The following is a 12,807-nucleotide window of genomic DNA, read 5'->3' on the forward strand; positions in this document are numbered from 1 at the left end:
TTATACTCGGGTCAGCTTATACGGTAGTTTAGTTCTTTCATTCTGGGGTGAGAATTTGAAGTTAAAGGAAATCTGTTACCCCATTTTAAGCCTATAAGCTAAGGCCACCACCATCAGGGGCTTATCTTCAGAATTCTATAATGATGTAGATAAGCCCCTGATATAACCTGAAAGATAAGAAAAACAAGTTAGATTATACTCACCCAGGGGCGGCCCCACTGCGTTCCGGTCCGATCCGATTGGCATCGCTGTCCGGGTCTAGCGCCTCTCATCCCCATACGATGACGTCCCTGGATGAGTATAATCTAACTTGTTTTCTTAGCTTTCAGGTTACATCGGGGGCTTATCTACAGCAGTAGTGTCAAACTGCATTCCTCGAGGGCTGCAAACAGGTCATGTTTTCAGGATTTCTTTGCATTGCACAGGTGATAATTTAATCACCTGCAGAGAATGATTCCAGCACCTTGTGCAATGCTAAGGAGATCTTGAAAACACGCATGGTTTGAGGCCCTTGAGGAATGCAGTTTGACACCCCTGATCTACAGCATTACAGAATGCTGTAGATAAGCCCCTGATGGCCGTGGCCTTAGCTTATAGGTCTAAAATGGTGTTACGGATTCCCTGTAAGTTGGGACGTGCAGAGAGATTGTAGGTAAGCAAAGCTTCTAGTCAGGATCAGGGAACCCCCTGAAGTGGTGCTCAGTTCCACTCACTCCAGCTTCATGAGGCAAGTGAAGCTGATAATGTCGTCTCTCACCCTTTCCAGGGTGTGTGCAAAATCGTCAGGGACCTATTAAATATGCACAATTAAGTAAATAAGGCAGCACACTGCAGCGCTAGAACATACAAACTTGAAAAACAAAATTTGAACTGCATTACTGCACTAGAAATATGAAAAATGAGAGCTTTTAGCGCATAAAAATGGCCAATTTTATGTGTACCTGGTAGCCCCGTTACGGCATCTCTCTTATACCAGGTCCTAAACTTGCCTTACCTCGCTGAGAATAAACGTCTCCATCTGAATGGGTACATGTGAAAACCTCTTACTAGACTAAAATTCTCGAAATCTATTAAATATGCACAACACACCTGTCAGTCATAAACGTATCACAACGTCACTGGCACAGCTCATCTTCTGATGCTGAAGTTGGTGGCACTGAACAACCCTTTATAAAGCGACAAAGGCAATGTTGAATCGAGGACAATGCATTTGTATTGCACATGTGGATTCACGAATACCGGGTAGCTGCAATTACTGTATAAAAATTTTAATATAAATTGCTGGGAGTGATACATGAAGTTCTGTAAACATTTTCAAAGTATGTACATTTCTGTATAATAGAAAGTGCATAGTGGATGCTTTGCTGAAACGGAAAGTACTTGCAAGCAGCATAATACAAAGAATAGCAGGTTTACCCAGAATCCTTTGCAGTAGGCGGAGCTATGCAAATCATCTCTTAATCCGCAGCATTGCACGCTTGGCGGTTCCAAGCGCTGTGGATTAGACAGGGGTGGAAAGAGATGATTTGCATAGCTCCGCCTACTGCAAAGGATTCTGGGTAAACCTGCTATTCTTTGTATTATGCTGCTTGCAAGTACTTTCCGTTTCAGGAAAGCATCCACTATGTATTTCCTTTAAGTAGAGGGCTTTTCGGTCTCTTTCGTCCCGCTACATTTAGCCCAACTTGGGTCTCTCCCTAAGGTGGCTAGCATATATGTATAATAGAAGACATTTAGTATCTTAAAGGGAATCTGTCACCCCATTTTAGGCCTATAAGCTAAGGCCACCGCCATCAGGGGCTTATTTACAGCATTCTATAATGCTGTAGATAAGCCACCCGATGTAACCTGCAAGATAAGAAAAACAAGTTAGATTATACTCACCCAGGGGCGGTCCAGGTCCAGCGCCTCCCATCTTCATACAATGTCGTCTTCTTCTTTGCTTCCTGTCGCTGCTCCTGCGCAGTCGTACTTTATCTGCCCTGAGCAGAGCAAAGTACTGCAGTGCGCAGGCGCCGGGAAAGGTCAGAGGCCCAGCGCCTGCACACTGCACTACTTTGCTCTGAAAAAGAAGAGAATGTCCAGCTTCACCGAATCCGTAAAAACGTTTTCTTTATTCACAAACTTTAAACACAGAGGATACAGACCTCAGCCAAACCATATGGGTAAGAATATCAACGCGTTTCTGGAGACTAAACTCCCTTAAATCATGAGCAGGAGCCATGGCAGGAAGACAAGAAGAGGCCAACATTGTATGAAGACGGGAGGAGCCGGATCAGGACCACGACGCCCATTAGACCGGACCGAACTGGGACCGCCCCGAACTGGGACCGCCCCTGAGTGAGTATAATCTAACTTGTTTTTCTTATCTTTCAGGTTACATCGGGGGCTTATCTACAGCATTACAGAATGCATTAGATGACCAGTGTTGTGCTGAGAACAGATGAAAACCTGAGGCTGGTACATGTATTACTACAGCAGTGAACCTGCACTAGTTACACCACTCCAACATTGCAATTAAAAAAAAATAAAAAAATATGTTGCTATCCACGCGAGAAGGAGTATATAAAATTCTGTCTAACGTTCAACTTGCAACCATGCACACAACTGCTTAGAAATTACTGGTCTTCCATGCACACAAAACAGCTCAGATACAATAATCCAAAGAACACTACTGCAGAATGCCAGTGATAGTGTACTATGGCTGTATGTATAAACTGTATAATCACAGCCAATGGCCTTCTCTGGAGAATGCTATACTGATCTCACCAGACGGGATTGGATTCCTTCTTTGGCACTAGATATCAACTCATGCACAGACAGGTGATACAAATAATTTTTATACATACATACATACATACATACATACATACATACGCATAGATGTACAGTTAGGTCCATATATATTTGGACAGAGACAACAATTTTCTAATTTTGGTTATAGACATTACCACAATGAATTTTAAACAAAACAATTCAGGTGCAGTTGAAGTTCAGACTTTCAGCTTTCATTTGAGGGTATCCACATTAATATTGGGTGAAGGGTTTAGGAGTTTCAGCTCCTTAACATGCGCCACCCTGTTTTTAAAGGGCCCAAAAGTAATTGGACAGATTCAATAATTTTAAATAAAATGTTCATTTTTAGTACTTGGTTGAAAACCCTTTCTTGGCAATGACTGCCTGAAGTCTTGAACTCATGGACATCACCAGACGCTGTGTTTCCTCCTTTTTGATGCTCTGCCAGGTCTTCACTGCGGTGGTTTTCAGTTGCTGTTTGTTTGTGGGCCTTTCTGTCTGAAGTTTAGTCTTTAACAAGTGAAATGCATGCTCAATTGGGTTGAGATCAGGTGACTGACTTGGCCATTCAAGAATATTCCACTTCTTTGCTTTAATAAACTCCTGGGTTGCTTTGACTTTATGTTTTGGGTCATTGTCCATCTGTAGTATGAAATGACGACCAATCAGTTTGGCTGCATTTGGCTGGATCTGAGCACACAGTTTAGCTCTGAATACCTCAGAATTCATTCGGCTGCTTCTGTCCTGTGTCACATCATCAATAAACACAAGTGACCCAGTGCCACTGGCAGCCATGCATGCCCAAGCCATCACACTGCCTTCATCGTGGTTTACAGATGATGTGGTATGCTTTGGATCATGAGCTGTACCTCGCCTTCGCTATACTTTTCTCTTTCCATCATTCTGGTAGAGGTTGATCTTGGTTACATCTGTCCAAAGAATGTTCTTCCAGAACTGTGCTGGCTTTTTTAGATGTTTTTAGCAAAGTCCAGTCTAGCCTTTTTCTTCTTGATGCTTATGAGTGGCTTGCACCGTGCAGTGAACCCTCTGTATTTACTTTCATGCAGTCTTCTCTTTATGGTAGATTTGGATATTGATACGCCTACCTCCTGGAGAGTGTTGTTCACTTGGTTGGCTGTTGTGAAGGGGTTTCTCTTCACCATGGAGATTATTCTGCGATCATCCACCACTGTTGTCTTCCGTGGGCGCCCAGGGCTTTTTGCATTGATGAGTTCACCAGTGCTTTCTTTCTTTCTCAGGATGTACCAAACTGTAGATTTTGCCACTCCTAATATTTTAGCAGTTTCTCGGATGGGTCTTTTCTGTTTTCGCAGCTTAAGGATGGCTTGTTTCACCTGCATAGAGAGCTTCTTTGACCGCATGTTTACTTCACAGCAAAACCTTCCAAATGCAAGCACCACACCTCAAATCAACTCTAGGCCTTTTATCTGCTTTATTGAGAATGACAAAACGAATGGATTGCCCACACCTGTCCATGAAATAGCCTTGGCGTCAATTGTCCAATTACTTTTGGTCCCTTTAAAAACAGGGTGGCACATGTTAAGGAGCTGAAACTCCTAAACCCTTCATCCAATTTTAATGTGGATACCCTCAAATGAAAGCTGAAAGTCTGAACTTCAACTGCACCTCAATTGTTTTGTTTAAAATTCATTGTGGTAATGTCTATAACCAAAATTAGAAAAATGTTGTCTCTGTCCAAATATATATGGACCTAACTGTATATATAAATTACAAAAAGTAAAATGGGCTGATACTAACTGTGTGGAGTGCCAGAACTTTTGTATCTAGCAGCAACCCCTTTTTTAAAACATCACTGATGGAAAAGTTTTTGTAGCCCAACAAGAGTCTTCCAATTCTTATTTAAGGAATTTTCAGCCAATCTTCCTTGGAAAATTCTTCCAGTTCTGTGAGATTCCTGTGACGTCTTGCATGCATTGTTATTGAGGTCTAGCCACAGATTTTCAATGATGTTCAGAAAATGGGACTGTGAGGGCCATTGTAAAACCTTCAGCTTATTCCTTTTGCGGTAGTCTATTGTGGATTTTGACGTGTTTAGGATCATTATTCATTTGAAGAAGCCACCCTCTTTTCAACTTCAGTTTTTTTTTTTTTTACATATGGTGTTATGTTTGCATCAAGAATTTGTTGAAATTTAATTGAATCCATTATTCCCTCTACCCATGAAATGTTCCCAGTGCCATTAGCTGTAACCCAACCCCTAAGCATGATTCATTTACCTCCATGCTTAATGGTTGGCGAGATGTTCTTTTCCTGAAATTCTGTGCCCTTTTTCCTCCCCACAAACCTTTGATGATTGTGGCCAGATAGTTCTAATTCAACCTCATTGGTCCACAGGACTTGTTTCCAAAATGCATCCAGCTTGATTAGATGTTCTTTTGCATACTTCTGATGCTGAATTTTATGATGAAGATGCAGGAGAGGTTTTCTTCTGACAAAGCTTCCATGAAGACCATATTTGTTGCGGTGTTTCTGAACAGTACTAGAGAAGGTTAGAGGACACTGGATTTCCCAACGATGACATTGAACAAGCCATAACCCTAACAGGCTAATAATTAAGATCTGAAACCTTGGTCAAAGTTATCTGAGCACATAAATCTCTAAGGGTGCCCAAACTTTTGCATCATCCCATTTTCCTTTTTATAATTTGTAAAAAAAAAAATATGACATATTTTTTTGCCTAAAATACAAATGAAAGGTGCCATCTTTAACTTTAGGCCTTTTAGAGATCATTTAAACTTCAACTTGCTTAACTGTTCACAATAACTAATTTTGGCCAGGGGTGCCCAAACTTTTACATGCCACTCTACATACATATACTCATTCATGACTCAAAAGTGTTGGCACCCTTGAAATTGTTCCATAAAATGCATTATTTCTCGAAGAAAATTGTTGCAATTCCACATGTTTTTTCATACATAGGTCTATTTGCTTTGTGTGTATTAGAATAACATGAAACAAGAGAGGGGTGAAAAAAAGGCAACATTTTACATCATTTCACACAAAGCCCCAAAAATGGTCCAGACAAAGTTGTTGGCACCCTAAACTTAATATTTGGTTGCACACCCTTTGGAATAAATAACTACAATTAATCGCTTCCAATAACCATCAACAAGCTTCTTACACCTCTCAACAGGAATTTTGGACCACTCTTCCGTTGCTTATTTCTCCAGGTCTCTCATACTTGAAGGGCGCCTTCGCCCAACAGCAAATTTTAAGATCTCGCCACAATTGGATTTAGATCCGGATTCATTGCTGGCCACTTCAGAATTCTTCAGTACTTTTCCATCTATTTCTGGGTGCCTCTTTAAGTATTTTTGGGGTCATTTTCCTGCTGGAGACTCATTATCTAGGATACAAACCCAGCTTTCTGACACTGGGCATTTCATTGCAACCCAAAATCTTCAGTTTTCTTGATGCCTTGCCCACAGTGAAGGCTCCCAATGCCAGAGGCAGCAAACCAACATCAAAACATCTTTGAACCTCCATCATATATAACTATAGATACTGTGTTCTTTTCTTTGTAGGCCTCATCCAGTTTTCAGTAGAAAGTAGAATAATGTGCTTTAGCAAAAAGCTCCATCTTGATCTCATCTGTCCACAAGACTCTTACCCAGAAGGATTTTGGCTCAGGTACACTTTTTACAAACTGCAGTCTAGCTTTTTTATGTCTCTGCGTCAGCAGTGGGGTCCTCCTGGGTCACCTGCCAAAGCATTTCATTCATATGTGGATGGATTGTTCGAAGTGGCACTGACGCACTCCGAGCCTGCAGGACAGCCTGAATATCTTTGGAATTTGATTGGGGCCGCTTATCCACCATCCAGACTGTCCTGCATTGTATCCTTTCATCAATTTTTCTCTGCCACCCTTGTCCAGATATATTAGTTACAGTGCCATGGGTTGTAAGCGTCTTGATTATATGTTGAGCACCATGGACAAAGAAACATCATGATCTCTGGAGATGGACTTGAGAACCAAAATTGTTGACATTAGACAGTTCTCTTCTCTTTCTGTTCTCCATGCTTATTGTGGCACAAACAGACACACAATACAAAGACTGAGTCAACGGCTCTCCTTTTTATCTGGCTTTAGGTGTGATTTTTATATTGCCCACACCTGTTACTTGCCAATTTTTGGGGCGAAATACTTCATTTTCTAGATCAATTTCAAGGGTGCCAACACTTTCAGCAATGAGGGGAAAAAAGATATATATGTATTGAACTTTTTGTTCAGTGCTTATAACTCATCACTAACATTATTGGAAAATTGGGCAGACGATCTGAAGAAAAAAAAAAAAAAAAAGCAGCGTGGAGAGCTGTATAATTGAAAAGAGTTTCTACATTTTATTTTATGCATGAAATAACCGAGGTATTAAAAAAATATATATACTCTCCTGTGCAGGAATAAACAGTCCAGAGGACTGGGCCTCCCGGATTTCTTGCTCTATAGCTATGCCTCTCTTGGAACTTGCGTTCTCGATCTGTTCCATCACAAGTCAAGTAAGAGATGGGTAGGCCTTGAGATGACGCTCTTGGGACATGGCTCGGCAACGCACTTCTGGAGAGAGGGAACTGGGGGAATCCGAGGAGATGACCAGCCTTTCATTACTAGACATCTAACTCAGTTCGTTAAGCATGGCATCCAAAAATTAAACTTTTCCTCTATACCAGGCCCCCTGACACCAATTTTTGAAAATGCAGACTTTCCAGCAGGTCAGGACAGGATCATGTTCCTCCACAAACATAGAAACAGTTGTCCGGTGGTCCATGACTACGTAGACCAAGCCTCAATTAAGACCTTGGGGGCCATCTTTGCTGACGGAGAGCCGCCGCAGGGTTCGTGGTTCTTCTATGAGCAAATCAAAAGCTATCTCACTGTGTTATCTAGGCGGGCTGACATCTTTAGACAGTTAACTTCCTTTGAATCCGTGTGCCTGGGTGGGGGCCCTTTGTCCCACACAATATCACTACTGTATAGAATGTTCCAGGGCTGTCAACCATCTTCACTTGATCCTCCTACATTCTTCTTGAAATGGGACAACGAATTAACCACGCAACTGACTCCAGAGGAACGCCTCAAGAGTCTGCTATTTACCTTCAGATCTTCACTTTGTTCAGATTACCAAGAAAGAAGTTATAAACTCCTGGCCAGATGGTACAGATGTACGTCTAATATTCACCTTATGTTCCCCACCACCCCCGATACTTGCTGGAGCGACAGAGGTACCTACCCCCACATCTGGTGGTCCTGCCCGCCTTTTCACGACTTCTGGGTGGGCATCTTTGCACTTTATAACAAATTATCTGTCCATAGAGTCCAACCCACCATGGAACTGGCCTTATTGTCTGCATGTGACCTCTCCATCGCCAAATTCAAGAAAGGTCTACTACGACATTTCCTAACAGCCGCACGTAACGTGATCCCTCGTTTCTGGAAACAGTCAATATCCCCCTCACGTGCTGACTTTGTGGTCGAACTAAACTGTATTTACAGGATGGAGCAATTGGTTGGCCAGGATACTAGAACTGCAGACAAAGTGTTTAACACTTGGTCTCCCTGGATTGCTTTTAGAGAATCTGAGGAACTGAACATTTGGCTACACTGATTGAGCCTATTGGTCCCCTTGCGACCCATAATCAATACTCCCTTGGACAGTAAATAATACATTAACAGCCATACCTTAGCATAAAAGAATAATAGTCTCAACTTAGCTGGGACTGAAGACCAGATTCTTCCTACCCTTACCTCACCCACCCCTCCTCCTCACCCCTCCTCATCCCCTCCCCCCCCCCCTCTTTTTTTCTCTTTCTTCTCTCTCTCTCTCCTCTTTTTCTTCTCTACCTTCTCTTGTTCTCTTCCTTCCTCTTCCACCTATCTTTTCTACTTTCTCTTCGCTTGGCCTGGCCTCATGTAGATTCCATAACTGACACTGAGTGCTCGGACGAGCCTAGGCACTCTTGCTTTCATCCGGCGGCTTGGCCCCACCTGGAGCTGGTCGTTAGCTGAATAGTGAGAGCCTGTGATATATACATCATAAGCAATCTTTTCAAACTATTAGACCTCTGATAGAGGTAATTTGTTCACGAAGTTACAACTTTAATGATTTGTTGATCAATGTTTGAGTGTTGAAACCTTCAATATACAGCTGTCCATTTTTGTATCAATCTCACAATCCTGTAAGTGCTTATAACTGCATTTAAACATCTGATTACAACTGTGTTATTTACGTGCAACTCAATAAACTTGATTTACACAAAAAAATATGCTAATATAATTATTTACTATGCAAACACTTACCACCCGAGACAGGTGCATCCATGAACACAGCTCCCATTTTTTCAACTGCTTTTGCTAATTCTTTAGACACTGATGGGTCAATTGTGCTTGAATCAATCAGTAAAGAGCCCTTTTTCACTTTTCTAGGTTAAAAAAAAAGGAAAAAGAAAGATTGGCACAATTAAAGAGTTTGTCCTATAATTTAAGATGGAAAACTTCAACTCGGAAGTGAATTCAGCAGTCAACTAGTAAAGCATGTTGTAGATTCAAAAATACGCAGAATGTCTAAAATGTAATCCTACTTTTTGTAGTATTTTATTTTGCTTTCAACATTGCACTCTGTGCTGTTTGCAGAACTTCAGTGAGAATTCCACAAAGCAAATTGAGCAGCAAAGAGGCAGTTTTTGAACCTTAAAGTGGCCCTTCAGCCCAGCACCGAAAGGGACTGATGCCCTCCGTTTGCCAACCACTGCTCCAGTCCGGATGTATTAAATATGGCTGCTACAGTGGTATAGACTGTAGTATAAAGTCTCCACAGGGTGGGGTAGAAGAAAAGAGATCAGAATCCCTTGCTTTATCAATACAGTCTTGGATGCAGGAAACTGAAAAACCATATTAAGCAGTGGCAGAAGAAGGTAGGAGGACAATACATATGTAAAGCCACTTTTCAGTTCCAAGGTGGATGATCGCTTTAAATTCACAGAAAAGCACTAAATTAAAGATGCTGCTGCCCTTCCTTGACAAGGACACCTTTGCACAGGCTCATTAGAAACTTTAGTACAAAAGACAAAAGTTAGGGCCTGACTATGTACATGTGTTTCCTGAAACAAGAAGAGTAATCATTACAAAATGTATATCTTTTTAATGTTTAATACAGATACGGGGGAAAAAAAATGCCGAATATATAAAAAAAATACATTTAAAACAGAAAAATCTAAATTTAAACAGTAAACCGTTTTCTGATGATGTCTTCTCTTTAACACAGACAACCTAGAAAAATACAAATAATCCTGACAGTCTAAGAAACATTTTACAAACATGAAGGTTAATGAATTAAGGAAGGCATGTCTCCTCAAACATTGCATAATGCTAGATTACCATACTTTGAATGTAAATTTAGATAAACCAAGTAAGCCAACACAGACTCCTGATAATGAAAAGCTCTAATTTGCATCATTGGCACATACACGATTTGAATGTAGAGATCATATATGTTCCGACACAAAAACTTCATACACATTACATAGAAAAAAAAAAAAGGACCTTAGTCAAACCAGCTAGGAAAACATACTTCAAAATCCCATTTGCTCCTGTGTAGGCTTCAATTGCATTCAAGCTTGATGGCAGCATGGTAATAATGCGGTCAGCCTTGTCTGCCACATCGGACGGTGAATCCACGATCTAGTACAGAGAAAACAGTCTTTGTTATATCACAGTTTTTATGCCTGTATTACCAGGAAAAGTCTTTTGCATGGATAAAAGCAATATTACAGAAGATCAGAATAACTCCAAATTAGAATAATAGACTTATTTTCCCTTAAAATAACCAAAACACTATATTTAAAGCGTTTGTCCACTACTCAGACAACCCTTCTTCAAACACTATATTCCTCAAGTAAAATAAAAGCCACCTGTACCATTCCAGCGTGGTCTACACCTGGCCTCCTGTAGCATGGTTATGTCACGTGTGCCCTGCAGCAAACCACCAGCCACGAATGGGCCGCTTCATTCTGAAAAGTATGTAACGGACATACAGAGAAAGACGAAACAAACAGCTCTCACTTCTTCCAGATGTCAGATTTATCCAAAGGAAGAGGGAATGAAGCAGAAGCCGACTGGCTGCTGGGCTCACGTGAAGTTGTCGTTGGAACGACGCCAGCAACGAAGGCGATAAAAGGCAAATTTTATTTTATAGTAGGGGAGTATAGCGATTGAGAAGGGATGGTGTAGGTAGTGGACAACCGCTCTAAGGCTCTCATACACATTAGCTAAAAGTCAGCTAAACATCTAAATTTGCATAAGGGCCTCCTGACTGTCTCAATAGATTATGTTGGGGGACAAAAGGTTCAGGTTATTGGAATTCAATCACCCGTTCCCTTCGTTCTGTGGGTAGAAAGGCTGCTGCCGGCTGATTCTTGGAGCAAGTGACTGCCATCCCCACAGAGGTCATAGGAATGAGAGCTCAGCTGAGCGAAGTATCCATGAGTATGTGGTGGCTGTGGTGGTGGTGGTGAAGGGGAGACGAAGAGTTGGGAGAGTTTCCAATCAAGAATTGTTCAGGCAACAGATCTGATGTGTAGGTCAGCTATAGACAGCATATGGCCGGCAGTTGTCCAGTTATAGGCGCTCTAGGAGATTAGGAGAAATAATGAGCAATGAGCACTAAGGATAAGCATGCTTCTATACTGTAAGGGTTACAATGGTCCATTATTTTGAACTAAAGTTCCTAGAAAGGCTTGTTTACGGATAATTGTGCAGTGTAAACAGGCCTCCAATAACCCGATCAACAAGCAAACTGCTAATCTGGTGGGTGAAATGATTTTTAAGCCTACTTAAAAAAAATAACCACTCTTGGCAGCACATTATCCTCTTTAAACATGACATGTGCTGCCGAGAATGACAGTATATGCACACAGAAGAGACTACTACTGATCGTGGTGTGTGCATTCAAAGCTTAAGGCCCCGTCACACACAGCGAGATCGCTAGCGAGATCGCTGCTGAGTCACAAGTTTTGTGACGCAACAGCGATCTCAGTAACGATCTCGCTATGTGTGACACGTAGCAGCGACCAGGCCCCTGCTGTGAGATCGCTGGTCGTGTCGGAATGGCCTGGACCGTTTTTTGATCGTTGAGGTCCCGCTGGGTAGCACACATCGCTGTGTTTGACACCTTACCAACGACCTCGCTGACAGGACGTCCCATTGAATCATCATGAAATAGCATCGTTCTACAGGTCGCTGCATCGCTGCTGCGTCGTTGGTGAGATCTCACTGTGTGACATCTCACCAGCGACCACATAGCGACGCTTGAGCGATCCCTGACAGGTCGTATCGTTGTCGGAATCGCTCAAGCGTCGCTATGTGTGACGGGGCCTTTAGTCGACCTATCTAAACAGGCTAGTAAACAACTGCCAACACGTAAGCATGTAGCCGATAGGTGGTTGTATAATGGCTGCCTTCTGGAGGTGTAAATGAGCTTAAACAGACAATGAATGGCAATGCAAGATTGCTCAACACCTACGGGACCTACTTTCTGTGCTTTTGTCTTTTCCTCTTACTTCCAAGGGCCAAAAAAAAAAAAAATTTCCACAAATGTGTTTTTGCGTTTATTCTTCAGTGTATCTTGATTACACAGGTTAGTATGATTACTGAAATACCAAACTTGATGGAAAAAAAATAAAATTTGTGTGCATAGCGATTTTTCAAGATCCAGATCATTTTCACATATAGGTTGATGGACTTGTGTAATAAAGTAATAATGACGTCTGATGCCACTGCTGTGTGTTCTAGTATACTGAACAATAAGGGTATGTGCACACGATGCAGATTTATTGCAGAACTGCAGCAGATTATTCTGCAGCAGAAACGCTGCAGAACTGCACTGTGATTTACAGTACAATGTAAATCAATGTGAAAAAAAAAAAAAAAAGCTGTGCACATGGTGCAGAAAAATCTGCGCAGAAACGCTGCAGATT

General features: G+C 41.6%; 1 protein-coding gene across 1 annotated transcript in view; it reads right to left on the reverse strand.

Moving 5' to 3' along the window:
* HIBADH (3-hydroxyisobutyrate dehydrogenase) overlaps positions 1-12,807 on the reverse strand; it is a 172,044-nt gene that overhangs the window by 137,948 nt on the left and 21,289 nt on the right. Inside the window, exons 3-4 of the mRNA XM_069729915.1 lie at positions 10,404-10,513; positions 9,134-9,255 (exon numbers count right to left, since the gene is read on the reverse strand). Coding sequence (XP_069586016.1) covers positions 9,134-9,255; positions 10,404-10,513 — 232 coding nt within the window. The remainder of the gene's footprint in view (positions 1-9,133; positions 9,256-10,403; positions 10,514-12,807) is intronic.

This window comes from Ranitomeya imitator, chromosome 6 (genome assembly GCF_032444005.1).
Source record: "Ranitomeya imitator isolate aRanImi1 chromosome 6, aRanImi1.pri, whole genome shotgun sequence".
Taxonomy (NCBI): Eukaryota; Metazoa; Chordata; class Amphibia; order Anura; family Dendrobatidae; genus Ranitomeya; species Ranitomeya imitator.